The sequence below is a fragment of the Gopherus evgoodei genome, chromosome 4 (assembly GCF_007399415.2).
Source record: "Gopherus evgoodei ecotype Sinaloan lineage chromosome 4, rGopEvg1_v1.p, whole genome shotgun sequence".
Classification (NCBI taxonomy): domain Eukaryota; kingdom Metazoa; phylum Chordata; order Testudines; family Testudinidae; genus Gopherus; species Gopherus evgoodei.
In genome coordinates this window covers 25,790,978-25,807,451 of record NC_044325.1, presented here as the reverse complement: position 1 = coordinate 25,807,451, position 16,474 = coordinate 25,790,978, and the positions used below count along the sequence as shown (strand labels likewise).

At 43.3% G+C, this 16,474-nt stretch overlaps 1 protein-coding gene across 1 annotated transcript in view; it reads left to right on the top strand.

The window, feature by feature from the left end:
* Positions 1-14,671, top strand: part of SLC25A47 (solute carrier family 25 member 47) — a 46,272-nt gene extending 31,601 nt beyond the window's left edge. The window contains exons 4-8 of the mRNA XM_030559391.1: positions 8,881-8,924; positions 9,170-9,241; positions 9,797-9,979; positions 10,817-11,087; positions 13,318-14,671. Of these exons, the coding sequence (XP_030415251.1) occupies positions 8,881-8,924; positions 9,170-9,241; positions 9,797-9,979; positions 10,817-11,087; positions 13,318-13,598 (851 nt within the window). The 3' untranslated portion in view covers positions 13,599-14,671. The remainder of the gene's footprint in view (positions 1-8,880; positions 8,925-9,169; positions 9,242-9,796; positions 9,980-10,816; positions 11,088-13,317) is intronic.
* The last annotated feature ends 1,803 nt before the right edge of the window (positions 14,672-16,474 follow it).

The window sequence follows — 16,474 nt, the reverse complement described above, 5'->3', positions numbered from 1 at the left end:
TTTAATTAACTGCATTCCTAAGACCTTGATGAGTTTTCACTTTTTGGAGAAAACACTACATGACTCCTATTGGAGAATAGCAAAGAGGTGCAGCCCTCTTAAAATCTTGGCTGATGTCTAAGGTAAAATATTCAAGTTGATAAGTTATCTACAAGCACAAACATGCTCAGAACTGTTGTGCAGCTCCTCGCACGTGCACACGCACACAACCTACTGCACAGCTCCTCCCACTGCTGTTGGTTCAGAGTATATCAAACTAGCTCAGAATCAAGGGAAGGTTTGAGTGCCCAGTGACACCGTATGAGACGTGCCTGAGAGAAATCAGAGGATGCACAGTACCAGCGCTTGTGACACCAAATGGCAACATGACACCAATGTAAACATGTCCACAGCTCAGAAAGATCGTCAGTAATCAGGACATGGGCTGGAGGTGCTAGAAAGCTTATCCCTTCCTTCATATATAACTGAGTCCACCTCTGCTTTCTGGCCTGCATATTGCAGGTGCCCAGGCCAGGGTGGAGATGACTGAAAGGGCTCTTTTCTGCCTGAGGCATAGAGACCTAGTGTTCTCTTAGGTAGAATTCAAGGTATGTTCGCTATTGCTCTGTAGCCTTCAGGGAAGTATGACCAGTCACCTGTGGACATGTCCTGGCTCTACTGCCAACTGCTACCATCAATAGCTAGTGCTATATAAACCAACCACACACTGCCCAGGGTTAGAAAAACTTCCCTTATGGGCAAGTTATTCTATCTTCCTGTCCCAGCACCCATGAGCCAGGTTGGTTGCTTCTCCCTGTACCTTGTGCTAGCAAGGCCAGGATTTCACATATAGCTATTGCAGTCAGTTGTGTTAATATAATTTGTCTTCCACTATGTTATTTTTTCATTGAAGATCATCTGCACAGTTTGCTTCTTCTCAATCCATATCCACACAGGACCCCCGGCTATGTTAAATATCAGGAACTGCTGGCACAGGGGAACACAAGCTGCTGTGATAACTATGTACATAAAAAAAAATAATAATCCCAGACTGGGCACAAAGACAGGGATTCAGAAGACCTGGGTTCTGTTCCTGGCTTAGCCACTGGGTGACATTAGGCAAATCACTTCACTGCTCTGTGACTCAGTTTCCCCATATGTAAAATGAGCATAGTGATACTGGTCTCCTTTGTAAAGTGCTTTGAAATCTACTGATGAAAGTCTCTGTATAAGAGCTAAGTATTATTAAAACCCAGATAGGTCCTTAACTTTATTTCACTGTTTAGCTTCTATCCAACTTACAGCAGCCAGGCACCACTTTACTGAACAGAGTCTTTCTATAGGTTCTGCCTCCCATATGTGTTCCATACAGAGCTGCTCTTGTTTGGTTCTGCTGTGTAAACAGTACAGCCAGCTCATGCTATCACTGTCCAGGGCTATTTATATAAAGTGACGGAGTTCACAGCATTGCAGCTTTCCACAGCCTTTGATAAACTTGACTGGATACCTCCGATGTGTAAAAGCTTCATGCCTTGGGTGTTTAGTCCCTTCTCAGGAGAATAAAAAGCACACATGGAATTTGGTAGCCTTTGGGGCTCACGGTGCAGAGAGGAGCCAAAGTGAAATGTGCCAAGGAGGGGTATCTGTGTTGCTAACTCCTGTGATGTCTTCCCCCAGTTAGGGGATTCTAGCTAGGGCAGCAGTCAGTCTGGCATTGAGGAAAAGCTCCCAGCCTTGCTCAGATTTCAACCCTGCCCAGGGATGTGGGGAATCCCTTTACTGACTCCTTTCCCCACTTGCTGGCCTCCTGGGGCACAGTAGCGAAGCAGCCTTGCTGCAGGAAGCAGGGAGAGATCTTCCCCCTCTCTGCCTCCAGCTGACACCATTCGCTCAGGAGGGGAGGAAGCAGAAAGATCCCAGCAATGCAGGCATCTCCACTCTCTCCTCATCTCCTGTGAGCAACAGGGTGGCTTCTGGGCACAGGAGTCGGGGTTGTCAATACTGGGGTGCTGTGGTGGGGCAGCCTCCCACTCCTACGTCCCCTCCGTGATGGAGTTCAGCTCAAAATGGGACCCAGAGGACATGACATTAACTGAGGGCCGTAGGCACATGAAGAAATAGGGCCCCCTTCATGGTGTCCCCTTTCCTGCTGCACACTTGGGATGGTGGAGGAAGGGATGGCTGCCTGGACCCCTTCTCAGGAAGAGCAAGAGAAGCAGTAACTCTCCTTCCTGGAGAGAAAAGCTGGGCAGCAGCCCGGCCCTACAGTAATGACTTTAGGAAGTGGCGTCTACCGGTTGCGTTCGCTGTACTCTTCTCCTGCCCTATGTGGCCCGTGGTGGAGGTGGAGGTGGTGTTGGTGGGGCCCTCAGAGCGGTGAGCCAGATCGATCAAACTTTTGCTCAGTGAGATTTAAAAAAAACAACAACCCCAAAACACTGTTAACACTGTGGTAACACTTCTTACTGATTTTTAAACTTCCCCTGCCTGCCCGTTTGCGATTCAGCGGAAATAAAAAGTGAAAGTGTTTGTTTTCCCCCTACTTTCTTTCATATTCCTACCCCATTAGAAAAGCTGGGGGAGGGAAAGTAATAAAAACAAAACAAAGTTGGGGTAGGGGCAGATCACACAAAGTTTGGAATAACCTTTTTGTTTAATTTTGAGAAATTTCATTTTGGATTATTTCTTTGTGCAATGAAAAAGGTAGAAAATGTTGAACAGAACAAAACAAAACAAAACAAACAATCCTCTGCCTCCTGACATTTCCTTCTACCCTTTTTGTGCAAATAAACACAAACCTTGAACCAGGTCTAGCAGTGGGTTGTGGAGAGAACACCCCACTGAGATGCTTCGGGCAGGTCACATCCCCGCTCAGAGCTATCTATTGTTTATTGTTAAGGCTGTCTGCAGACTCAGGTAGATATCACAGCATTGGTTATATGTCAGGGCACATGTTCAAGCTTTTCTTACCAACCCTGAGGGCTAGAAAATACCCTTTTTTTTTAAATGAAAGCCTAGATTCTGATGTAATTACAGAACGCCAAGAGCTCTTGGGCTAATAGTATCTATGTCTTATTCTAGTCCAGGGCAGAAGGATTCAGGGATCAACACAATATGTACCTAAACTTCAGCCTAATTCACAATGTATTTGCTATTGCTGCTGTTACTCAGAGGAGCGAAACTGCAGAGAGTTTATGGCCTTGGAACAGCATGAGGGGCTGTTGTGGGATGGAGGTGGAGTTAAAGAGAGCTGTCTCTTGTATATCCCTACCTCATTTGCAGGCCACTTCCTCTCTCAGTCCCTCATGCTGTTTTATCCAGAGGGACAGGGGCAGTAACAGCCGTGTAAGAGGGCCTATGTGTCTGTTTTTGCATTCTGCATATTTGAATGTGTGACAATGCTGATTAATCCCTATCAAGATACTAAATACACCCAATATTAACCCAAATCCAAAAGGAAGGCAGGAAGGCCTGGTCCTTGCCTGTGAGCCAAGCAGGTATCACAAAGTAGCAGGGAGTTCTTCCTTCTTGAACGCAGTGGGGGCAGCCAGAAGACTATGTTTTTAGCTCTGGCATGCACAAAAGATCCCTTAAAAGGTCTTCCAAGAGCCAAAAGTGCCACCTTAAACCACTGAGAAGCTTGCAGCTAATGCACAGAGGGAACACTGGGTGTGGGTGAGGTCTGCACAGTAACTTACTTGCTGCTATGCCCTTGCTTTCCAGCAAATCCTTCTCCCCAACTTAGTGATCTGCCCTGGGTACATTTGCAAGACATCTTGTATGTACCGTGTTATGTCCTCAGGAACACCATCCAAGAACTGCTTCATTTGTATGAGGAGGTGCAGTTCTTCCAAGGTTTTAACATTGTGTCCTGATAGCCAGGCCTCATAATTTTTCCCAACGTAGTAGGCGTGTTTGGGAAATGACACCTCTGGTTTCCACTTTTGGGTTCTGAAACGCCGACGGGCATGATCCGGGGTTATCCCCATTCTGTATCTGGCCTTGGTTTGAAAAAGTTTATAGTCGTTTATGTTTTCCTTAGGCATTTCAGCCGCCACCTCTGCTAAAGGTCCACTGAGCTGTGGCCTCAATTCTACCATGTACTGGTCTTCAGGGATGCTGTACCCAAGACAGGTTCTTTCAAAATTTTCCAAGAAGGCCTCGGTGTCATCACCTGCCTTGTAGGTGGGAAATTTCCTGTGCTGTGGAACAATCATTGGCGCAGGGTTGTTAGGGTTGGCTGTGTTTTGCTTAGCCTTTTCTAATTTCATGGCCTGTCGGTGGGCTTCCCTCTGGAGTTCCAGCTGTTTTTGGTGGTCTGCATCTTTGGCTGCTTGCTCTCTTTTGTAGGCTGCCTCTCTTTCTCTTTCTCTCAGCTCCATCTCTTGTAGTCTTTTTTCCAGTTCTCGCCTGTGTTCAGCTTCTTCGATTTGTTCTTCGGCCTCCATTTTTGTCTTGGTAGGCATGGTTCCTGTTTTCTTGTGTTGGGGTGCCCTCCGGTGTTTATCTTCTGAACTGCAGGCTCTGTTGCCTCCTGGGTCTGCCGAGCAACAGGGCTTTTGCCCTTTGTTTTCAATGTAAAGCAAACCAGAAAAACCACTTTATTTGCATGTATATAGTGCTGGTAATTGACTCCTAATGGGAGTGCTATTGTGTGACAAAAGACCCTTAACAGCCTCTTAATGGCTTCTTGCTTACTATGCAAGCCACAAACTGCCAGAGAGAGCAGAATTTTTTTTTTCTCTGGTTCCCTTTTAAAACCAAACTGTTTCTCTCTGCTAAAAAGCCCTTAGCAGAGAAAAGAAAAATATAATATTCCTACTGGCTTCTGGATTCTGTCTATCCCACCTCTGCCACCATGTCAAACCTTATTCCCAGATTTGGACCTTAGCGTCCAAAATATGGGGGTTAGCATGAAAACCTCCAAGCTTAGTTACCAGCTTGGACCTGGTACTTGCTGCCACCACCCAAAAAATTAGAGTGTTTTGGGGCACTCTGGTCCCCCCGAAACCCTTCCCTGGGGACCCCAAGACCCAAACCCTTGAGTCTCACAACAAAGGGAAATAAATCTTTTCCCTTCCCCCCTCCAGGTGCTCCTGGAGAGATACACAGACACAAGCTCTGTGAATCTAAACAGAGGGAGTCCACCCTCTGTAATTCCAATCCTGGAAACAACAGCACTTTCCTCTTCACCCAGAGGGAATGCAAAATCAGACTAGTAAATCTAACACACACAGATCTCCCTCTGACTTCTTCCTCCCACCAATTCCTTGGTGAGTACAGACTCAATTTCCCTGAAGTTTCCCAGTAAAGAAAACTCCAACAGATCTTAAAAAGAAAGCTTTATATAAAAAAGAAAGAAAAAATACATACAAATGGTCTCTCTGTATTAAGGTGACAAATACAGGGTCAATTGCTTAAAAGAATATTGAATAAACAGCCTTATTCAAAAAGAATACAAATCAAAGCACTTCAGCAACTATAGACATGTAAATACATGATCTCTGTACTAACAACTTGGAAACAGAAGATTAGAGAGCAGGAAATAGAAATCACTCCTCATGGCTGAGAGAAAAGCAGGCAGACCGACAAAGACTCCGACACAAACTTCCCTCCACCCAGAGTTGAAAAAATCTGGTTTCCTGATTGATCCTCTGGTCAGGTGCTTCAGGTGAAAGAGACATTAACCCTTAGCTATCTGTTTATGACACCTCCTCCCCAACTTAGTGACCTGCCCTGGGTACATTTGCAAGAGGCCCAGGCTGGAGGATCTGTCAGTGAGCAGGAGAGCCAGGATGGCTGGGATGTGTTTTCATTTTCTGCACGCTCCACTACCTAGACTGAATAAGCTCCTTTTTTTTTTAAACTCCATCTTTTGCCTGTGTATTTTTCTTTACTCCTCTAGATAGTCCTTCCCCTTCCCACAATGTACTTTACTGTAGCTTTTACATGCAGAAAGTTGTTTTCTGACCTATTTGTTACTGCCTATTGAGCTTTTCCACTGCACAGCTTTGATGGAGAGTCTGGATGGACCATGCAAAGCAATTAAATAAAGGGTTTGTTTGTTTTTTTTGGTAAGTGAGCAAGGATCATGGAAATCTTGTCCAGGATTGTCTAAGGCGCAATGCACTACAGGATTAGCCGTTGGGACCTTGGTGGCTCACTCAAGCAGACACTGTTTACCTCACCATATAGCAGTGCTAGTCAGTTACCAAGATGGCCTTGTTATTTCAGGTGAAATGTGGCTTGTGCAATGACTACAGTGCCCAACACTAACTTTGTAAACGAGCTGAATTACAAACTCCTCTTAACTGGTGAACCTCCTGGAAACAGATCAGTGTAATTTCCCAGCTCCCTGAAAGGGCTTCTACAATACATTAAGACAACTAAATCTGCTTTCAAAACAAAAGGATTGGCCACTATAAATGTCCCATTGAAACAGCTCCATTGTCACTGAACCAGATTTCCTTTGAGGTCACTTGCAGTTCATATATTAACCAGAAGTTAGCCATTCAGTCGGCTGTAACATCAAAAAATACTTTGCATTGATGTAGTATCATTCAACAGAGGAGTGAGACATTTAGAACCATTGGTTGAGAAATATGGTGGACATAATGGCAGTAATGAAATTCTATTTGTTTTTGTTAAGTAAAGAAACCTACATGAAAACTGTGTGTCTTGTCACTGCCCACCCGCCCAAATTGTGACAGCACTTTTTCCTCCTAGAATGATTGAGTTTCCATCTCTAGTGATTATTTTAAGCGCTAGAAATGTTCCTGGGTTTCTATATTTGGGGCAGACAAATTCCTGTTGAATTTTAAAAGCAATGTCTTTGCTGTCACACCATGGTAAGGTCAGCTGGTATCCAGACAAGCTCTGTTGACCAGCCTGACTTTGTTCATACCCCATCATTAGTCCTCCTCAGCACTGTCACAGTGGGGTGACATCTGAAGCTTGCCAAAGCTGAAACAGCAAGGGCAGTTTAGCCTAAGGTCAGCTCTGCCACGCTGATTTGCAAAGCAGCCATTGGGCTTGTGCTGTATGTTGTACACAGTTGTACACTGCCCTGACATTGCATCACATCACAGTGCAGGGATTCTAAAATCAGCTTGGCTCCTTTTCAAGGACTGTTTCCTGGTTAAGCATTAATCCTTTGTTCTTGGTCATCTTTCTTTGCACTCTAGTGTATTTCTTCACTGCACATGTAAAACACACTATCGCTTTATGGGCTCAATCCTGGAAGTGCTGGGTATGCTTAACTCCCACTGAGTAGTTTACTCTGGGGCTTCATATGTGGCTCTTGAAGAGCTCTGTTCCAACTTTTCCCTATTGAGTTATAGAATGAAATCACTGGCTACCTCTGCTTAGATCAAGATGGAGTCTTGCTGGCTGGAACCTATAGCCTGAAAACCTCAGTTAAAGAATGAAGCCACTCAGATATTATTACTTACTATTTTTGGTACAGTAGCATAAAGAGGCTCCAGTAGGGGTTATTCAGTAACATCTAGAGGCCTATGTGTTGCCAAGGGAGCGGGAGCCATGGTGTGCTGCATATGAAGGCTTGGTCCTTGCCCAGAAAGCTTACAGTCTAAGGCCATGGCTACTCTTACAGTTCTGCAGCGCTGGTAGTTACAGCTGTGTTCGTACAGCTGTGTAGGGCCAGTGCGGCAGTGTGGCCACACTGACAGCTACTAGGGCTGCAGTGTGGCCACATTTGCAGCATTTGCAGCGCTGTTGGGAGTGGTGCATTGTGGGCAGCTATCCCAGCATTCAAGTGGCTGCAACATGCTTTTCAAAAGAGGGGGGTGGGGTGGAATGTGACAGGGAGCGTGGAGGAGACAGACAGAATGGATTTTTGGAGCTGACACTGTTCTCAGCTCCCTGCCTTGCAAGTTCTAAGGATTGGAAGACACACAGTGCCTACCTTCAATCATTTTAAAAGTTCTGACTCCCCTCCCCCACTCCTCTCTCATTCAAGTGCAAATTATGCACTCCTAAATAGCCGTCAGACCAGATAAGCAACCCCTCCCCCTCTGCCGTGTGAGAGTGCTGTTTCTTTCTTCAAGCAAACAGCTGTGAACATTCCAAAGTAATTCCCCTGCCTGCCTCCACTTGCTCAGCAAACAGGAGCTGTGTTTGTTTTTTAAATAAGCAGTTTGGCTGAACTCCGAGCTCTCCCTTTCTTCCGGTTTGTTGTGGACAGGAATTCTGGGATACCTCCTTATACCCCGGAGGTCAATAAAAGTGCTGGTGGGGTCCACACTTGCTGACCAGCGCTGGATCACCAGCGCTGGAATCCCTACACCCGAGGCTCGACCGGGTGTGCAGCCAGCGCTGCAACCAGGGAGTTGCAGCGCTGGCCGTGCTTTGCAAGTGTGGCCACATCCTAAGTTGTAGCGCTGTAACCCCCTCACCAGCGCTGCAACTCTCTAGTGTAGCCATGGCCTAAGATAAGAAAGGACATGCAAAAAGGCAGGGAACTAGGAAACAAACAACTATTTTCTTGACATCTCCTGTTAAAACTTCAGACACAACTAAAGTCCAATGTCAACAGGGCAGCCCGCAGCCCATGACATTAGTACTGTGCATGGCATATTCCTAGCAACATTTGTTACTTTTTTCTTTTACAATCCTGGCTTGCACTATGCTGCTGTTACCTCTGGGATGTTTCCTTGGCCACTCCAAAGTTTTTCTTTGAATTTGTCTGAGTCTTTCTTTTTCGCATCTTGATCTTTGGCTTAAACTTTCTGGTTTACAAATTAGAGTTACGGTATCAAAAACAACTTGACTACCTGGAATTGAATTTTACTGAAATTCATTTAATGACTTCCTTTTGCATTAGGAAATTGGTCCTGTAATTATGTACATACTTAACCTTGTTTAATAAAATATCTGTTTCAGGTGGCTTAAGTGTTGCTGTGGGTTATCCACTGGATACAGTAAAGGTATTTGTTTTAACTTTACTTCTAAAACTTAACTTTTTGCTCTTGCCTCTTCCTCTCCATTTAGTAAATCAGTGATATAACTGAATGCTGTAAATTTTTCTTTCAAATTCTTTATACAAAAGCGTTCTATAATTAATATCTGATAGTAACTGCTGTCTGCTTGAGAACAAGATTCTACTGCAAATAAAACAGTGTGGCATTAATGTATTTGTTAATATTTTCTGAATGATGTCCTTTGCTTATAGGTGAGAATTCAGACAGAGAGAAGCTATAATGGAATTTGGCACTGCATTCGAGAAACATACAAAGCGGAGAAAGTAAGTACATGCGTCTGACGAAGTGGGTAGTCACCCACGAAAGCTTATGCTCCAATACATCTGTTAGTCTATAAGGTACCACAGGACTCTTTGTCGCTTTTTATAGATCCAGACTAACACGGCTACCCCTCTGATACTAAGTACATCTAGTTTAATACATTACATTTATCATAAAAGCGAGTGTAACAATCAGAACAATGATCCTGTGAACCCACTTGTTAGCAGTTGCTGAACTGCTAAGCGTGTCATGCTGATTCATATTGCAAGCAGCCCATCAATTCCACTCGAGATAGAAGGGAGGAGAGATCTCAGAAGTAATCAAAGAGAACCTAGGGTCTGGACTGGTCAACCCTGAATGGAGAGTGTGCAAACAGCCAGCCCTGGGGAGAAGACTTAGCTTGAACTTTATTTTATTGTTAAATTGTTACGAGAGCTAATTGCAGGCTGAGGGTGACTCTACAGTGAATGGATTACGTTTTAGAGCAGACTGGATAGGGTATTTGCATAAGTACAGGCTATTTCCTTTCTAATACATTCTTTCTCTCTTTCAAACAGGCCTGGGGATTTTACAAAGGCATGTCACTGTCAGTATCCACAGTGTCGCTTGTTTCTTCTTTTTCATTTGGGGCATACAGAAACTTCCTTTATAACATCTGCAGATTAAGATATGGCACTTCAGACGTGAAGCCATCAAAGGTGGATATTTCCGTTGCTGGATGTGCTACTGGTGCTGTTCGGGTAGGTAAATCACAAAAAAGACCACTTAGAAAGGTCCCAGGTCTATATATGTGAGGCTGGAAAGATAGTGAATAGCTTTTGTTCAGTCCTTATGGGAAGGTCATTGGAACCCACTGTTTATAATAATCCTTTGGAATCTTGCAACAGAATTAAAATAAATAAATAAATAAATAAAAAGAAGTTCTATTCTTCCTCTGTTGTGCCCACATGCTGGTTTGGTTTGGTTCAGTCTTGCTGGGTGTCTGACATTAATCTTCTCTAAAATAAAAACACATCACAAATTACATGTATATGTTTCCTTGCCCCATCTGGTGGACCATTCAGTAGATAATTTTTCAAAGCAGATCACATTGTATAGAGCAATTTAATGCCCAGATTAAGTCAGGCAAAACAAATAGCAAAGATTTCTCGTCTCAGTTTAATTTCTAGTATTGTTTATGACAGTGGTTCCAGCCCATTGACACACGTACTAGGACTGGTATAATGTAGTGTTAGTTTAGGATTCCCTGCTTTCTACCCTAATGGCCTGACTGCTTGCTCCTATTCTTCAATACTGCGTTATGCCCAGTGCACCACTTTTGCCTGCCTCTCATTACACTGTGTGCTCCTAACTCATGTTTAGGCAGCTCCAAACATTAAACTTGCAGTTGCTCTATGATGATTTAGAGCGTGCTCACTTGAACTGGAGGAGGATGGGATTGGCTAGCTTTAGGCTGTAAAACTGCTACTGTTGCCTGGAAAAGTCAAGTGTGACTGATTCATTGGCTCAAGAAGGATAACGATGTTAATCCAAACACTGTGAAAGTTTAAATGTTATACGTTCTTTTAATTTTCCAGGTGGTGCTAATATCGCCTACCGAAATAGCCAAAGTTCGAATGCAAACTCAGAAGCAATCACATTACTCAGTTACAGCTTCTCACCTCTCCAAGCCAAAGTATCAAGGACCTGTGCATTGTCTGAGGATGATAGCAAAGGAGGAAGGTTTTAGGGGTTTATACAAAGGTTGTTCTGCATTACTGTGCAGGGATTGCCACTCATTTGCAACGTATTTCCTAACCTATAGTATCCTGTGTGATTGGTTTACTCCAGCTGGAAAAAATAAACCAGGTATGTGGAGAAAACAGTCCAGGATTGCCTACAAAAATAGGTTTGTTTATATTGTATTAGCAGGGAAAGCATATTTTGAGTATATATTCTTTTTACCTAGCTCCTTGGAAATTTGATTCATAAAGGATCCTTATTGTAGGTTGTTGTGCATTGGTTTTCAGCCACAAAGCTTACGATTATTGCATTTATATAGTACCATTCATCCAAGTGGCTCCCAAAATGATTTACTTACTGAATGTACAAACTATATATAGTGAAATCTGTATGAGGTGACTATTTTAAAGTATCAACAAGTCTTTCAGTATCGTTTTGATCATCCTTTAATTAGACTCTGCAAGCTCAGTAAAGTAGGGTGGGATTCCTTGAATAAGTGACATGTAGTGGTTACCCAAAAAAGGCTTCCCAGTCAATAGAAATCACATTGCTTAAGAATAAATGCAGCTACCTCTGGGATGAAACAGGACACAGATTTAAAAATGCAAAACAATCTAATTAGAGTCGTTTGGATAAAAAGCAAAGATTGTCATATTTATTTGAAGATGCAGAGGCTATTTACAATAAGAAGAATGGAACTGAAATTTGACTAAACATGTTGGGGATAACACCCCTGCTCTTAGATGATGTGCTATGCAGTTTTTAATGACTTCCAGGGGTTGGAACCATCCAATTTATGGTAGCACCGTGTCCGGCAGTAATACACGTGGCACTGGTTCTGTACTAAGGGTTTAATTGTACAAAGTGCCAACTGGCCTCAATTCTCATTTGAATAAACCCTTTAACAAAGGATTTAATTCAATCAGAGAGAGTGGCAGGTCCTCAGTCCCTTTAAGGCTTGGGGTTTTAGAGAGAGGAGGGTCAGCTAGTGCAATTCGCCACTTCTTGCAGGATATGAGTCTTCCTTAAGCAATCTCCCATCCGGGTTGTGTCGCACTCAGCTCTGCTTGGATGGTGAAATCAGACCAGCTTCATTAGACTGTAATTGTTCCAAGTGTAGCAATCTCTTCTGGACACTTGGAATGCTGAGTTCTCAAGCCATACACCTCCTCTTCAGATAGCGATGGGGAGGAATTCCAGCAAATGAGACAAACCAAGCATTCTACACCCCACAGCACTGCATGCGCTACATGCCCAGGCTGAAGTTCGAAAACAAAGGCCTTTGAACTATCCCAGACACAGAAACAAAAAATGTCTTAAGTTTCCTAATAGGCAAATAACCCCAAGATGACTACAAAATGCCTCCCCCGCTCTGGGCTAAGCCCATCTGTGAGAAGTTTCAGCAAAGAAGATTGTTCTTGCTGAGAAATTTATATAAGCAATTGGAAACAGGTGGTGGACTCCAGCTGCAGAGGCTCTGAACACCTTGGAGTGGCAGGCTCCAGCTCAGCCTTAACTATAGTGTCTCAAAACCAAATACTACATTAAAATAGGTAAGGTGCCCCTAGCCACCTGTCTTGTTGTAACATGAAAAAATGAATATGCTGGGAAATCAAAAGGTAGCACATTTAAAATATTGGAAACATTGGAACTATATATAATATACAGGTGCTAGATATCCTGCAGAATTTACTACTACGGACAATACAGGATAGCAAGCTTGCTATCTAGAGAAAGAAGTTACAAGGCACAGTTTTGTTAAGAACACAACTTTGTCTTTGGGCAGGAAGGAATTCCTTTTTCCCCTTCCTGAATTGCATAAATGGTCAGGTTCATTGTAGATTCATTTCACTTTATTTCAGCATCAGGTCAAGCATTGGTCACAACTGGAGGCAGCATCTGAAAATTGATGGTGTATCAACAGTGCTGGTTGAATGGTTATACAGTATAAATGGACATGCATAGTGTAGTGATGGGAACACTACAACCCCCTAGAAAGCCTAGAATGGTCTGATATGGCATGATAAATCCAGTGGACTGGCTGAGGTTGCTAGAATGCTAGTTGAAGTCAATGGAACGTCTGCATGAAGAGACTCTGATCTCACTTATACGGTTGTAATCCTATTGACATCAGTGGAGGTATTTCTGATTTGGACTGTTGTGAGGTCAGTCACGCTGTACAAAACTAATTTTTAGTAAAACAGTCTCTTTCTGCAGTTTTTCCTCTTCTCCTAAAACTGTTCACAGTATTAGATTTGAACGAGTTGCTGGAAAAAGTCTCTCTGGAAATGCTTACTGCTATATCATTACCACACTCTGGTTAACTACTCCTACTGTTGGTTCTCTTTTTTTTCAGACATACTGACTGTGCTTCTTTCTGGTGGCTTTGCTGGTGTGTTTGGCTGGGCCGTAGCTACTCCTATGGATGTAATTAAATCACGGATGCAAGTAGATAACTTGGGACAGCGCAAGTACAGAGGACTCATACACTGCATCCGAGTAAGTGTGAAAGAAGAAGGAATCAGAGTTCTTTTCAAAGGACTTGGATTAAACTGCATTCGTGCTTTTCCAGTGAACATGGTGGTGTTTGTAACATATGAAGCTGTAATGAGACTTGCAGAAGCTCTTATGAAGTAAAAGCATGTTACATCACTCAGTTCTAAGGTGGCTGCTTCCTTTGAGAAGACTTTTCATGTAACCAAACACTTAAACAACAGTCCACCAACGGATGTCTTGTCAAGTTGTCTTGTCAAGTTGTCTCCTATTTTTGTAAAAACTTGATCAAACTTGTGTAGCACCTCCCTCCTCCTGGTTAACTATTTTAGTGGAAATCTCAAAGGTGTTGATGGACAGGCCTGGGTTTTTCTGGATCCTGCCTCAGCTCAGTAGGGTGTAACTTCTGTATTCCCATATGAATTTATTTGACAGTGCCTCCACCCTCCCCTTGCTCCTTTCACCAGGGCAGCTTGCAAGTACAATTCTAACCATGGGTAACCCCCCACTTACTTGCCAACTCCCAAGAAATAACACAAACACAGTAATTCTGTTAAACAGGAAGTAAATGTAACAGGGTAAAACACTACTCTCAGGATCACCAGTTCCCACACTGATAATATCTGTCAAGTTCCCCAGTCATGTGACCTGATATAGCAACTGTAAAATTAGTGTCCCCTTTATACGTGCACTTTGTAGTGGCCCTTGACCACGCTATGGTCTGTAGCAGCAATTAGCAACTTGGCTGACTTGGCTTAGTGCAGCCCAACAGCCTCATACTTGGGATAAGCTGCTAAGCCCCTCCACAGGTTAATAAGCAGGGTTTTTCCCAACAAAGCCCTCTCAACTGGGAGTTGCCTGGAAGAAAGGGCCAAGCTGATGGATTCTGCATCCAAGTCCCCAGAGACCGGTTCTCAGCTGAACCCTGCATGCAAGCCTGGGTCTCACCAGCTGCTCACACTGCCAGTCCTGGCCTTTTTGTGTCTGGCTCCAGACTGCTCCAGCATAGCTCCTCCCCCTTCCAGGGCTCCCAGGGGCAGGCATCTCCCTTCCTATTGGTCCAACTAGTTATTCTTCCTGAGGTTGCACTTGCCAATCATTTGACTCTGCCGCTCTCCTTGCTCTCAGACATGGCCTCCCCTGCCAGCAGGCACCATGCTGTCTTCCCCGGGACAACAGGGGCACCCGGACACTCAGTGTCTCTCCTCTCTCCCTCTCTGTTGCCTAGAAAAATAAAAAACTGGTCTTCACTCCACATGCATGATTAATAAAACAAACCAGCCCACTTTTGCTGTGTCTAACACTGTACACTGTGTATGTACCACAGATACAGGTAAATCACAAATATACCAAGCAAAGTGTTTTTGAGGTGTGAATGCTGGGATCCAGGAACTGACTGTTCTGTTTTGCTTAACATTGCCTTGACCATGAGCTATTAATTGCAACTTTAATTATCAGAGAACTATTTCTTCTGATAAATTATCCAGGCTGAAGGCCAGTCAGCACAAGGAAGACAACACATTTGCCATGCTGATTACCAAACATATTTTGCCAGAAACTGCGGCTTTCTGTGTAAACAAACCTCTTTTGTAACATGAAGTTAATGGCCTTACACTTAAAGCAGTGTTGCGGTAGAGGGGCCAGTCTGCTGCATATATTTTTGTCTTTCCATTTACTTCCTGCCTCTGAGGCAATGTTCTCAACTATTGCCGTGTGCTTTCCAGGGTGTATCACACTAAGAAGTGAGGCAATTTAGCAAGGCTAGTCACAAGGAGTATTTGTCATTCTCAGCCACTCTTCATTCTGGAGAGCTATAGTTTCATTTTTGAGTTCCTCTTGTCATGCCAAACCTCCTGAGACACTGCAGCAATAGCTTTGATAGCTTTCATACCCTTAACTTCTCCCACATAGTTCATCTGTAGATAGCGCTCCAGCTTTACTGCCCTGTTATGGGGCACTGGAGACTAACTGTGAGCTCAGGTCCACCTGGCAGTATGCAGAGAACAGAACCTCTTGGGAGAATCCTTAATTCACAGAAACTATAGAGGATCCAAACTTGGGGGCAACTTCAGGCCTTGCAGAGTTTGGACAAGCAGTATCTGTGAGTGACTGATCCAGTCTTCACAAGAACAGGGAAAGGGGCTAAAACAAAAGTGTGAAATGAAAGTAGATGGCCTCATTAGGTACTAGGAGCTGAAATGGAGAAATTAAACACAGACTTATGTCAACTTGATCTATATTTTTATTATATGGAGATGAACAAAATACCAGCAAGTCAAGGTAAAGTTTTCAATTGATCATTATCTGACAAAAGCTCTCAAGGATTTCACTGAGGCTTTTGAAGATTCTGTTCTCCCCAACCTCTGGGATTTGTTGAGTGACACTTTCCAGTGGAAATCTGAGTTTGTCTGTCTCCTTTGGAAAATATTAATCATGCTGTTGCTATATGTAAACTTCAGTTTTCAGAAACATACTTTTTGTAAGTAATCACTGCAGTACTTTATTAAAGCATTATATCAGCAAACGTTTAATTCATTCTGTTTTCACATTCTTCTAGTGCTTATCAGTTTAAATACAAAATAATTCTATACAGTTAATTCTGTAACTGAGTTAAAAGTTACAGAATTGCACACTCTGTTCCCCTTTCTTCCACAGTAATGTAAGTTTATTGAAACAAATTAGGACATATAGTGCTGTACTGCTTGGGAAATCTGCACAAACAGAAGAAATTTGCATTGGAAGTTCTTCAAAGAAATGAGAAAAATATCCATAATTCCATAATACTCTACACTATTGAGAGTGTGGCTCAAACAGGGTTAAAGTTGGATTGTGGGAAGCTAGAAAGGGCACCGTTAAAAAGTCCACATTAATCAAACAGTTAACTTCTCACATATGGAGACACAGGGTTTCACCTTTCTAGTGCAGGGTCCATACACTCTGTAGGTATGACAGGATGGAAATCAAGTTAGTTTGCCTACAGGCTGGGAAGGAAGATAGATAGCAATTATTTTAATTTTTAA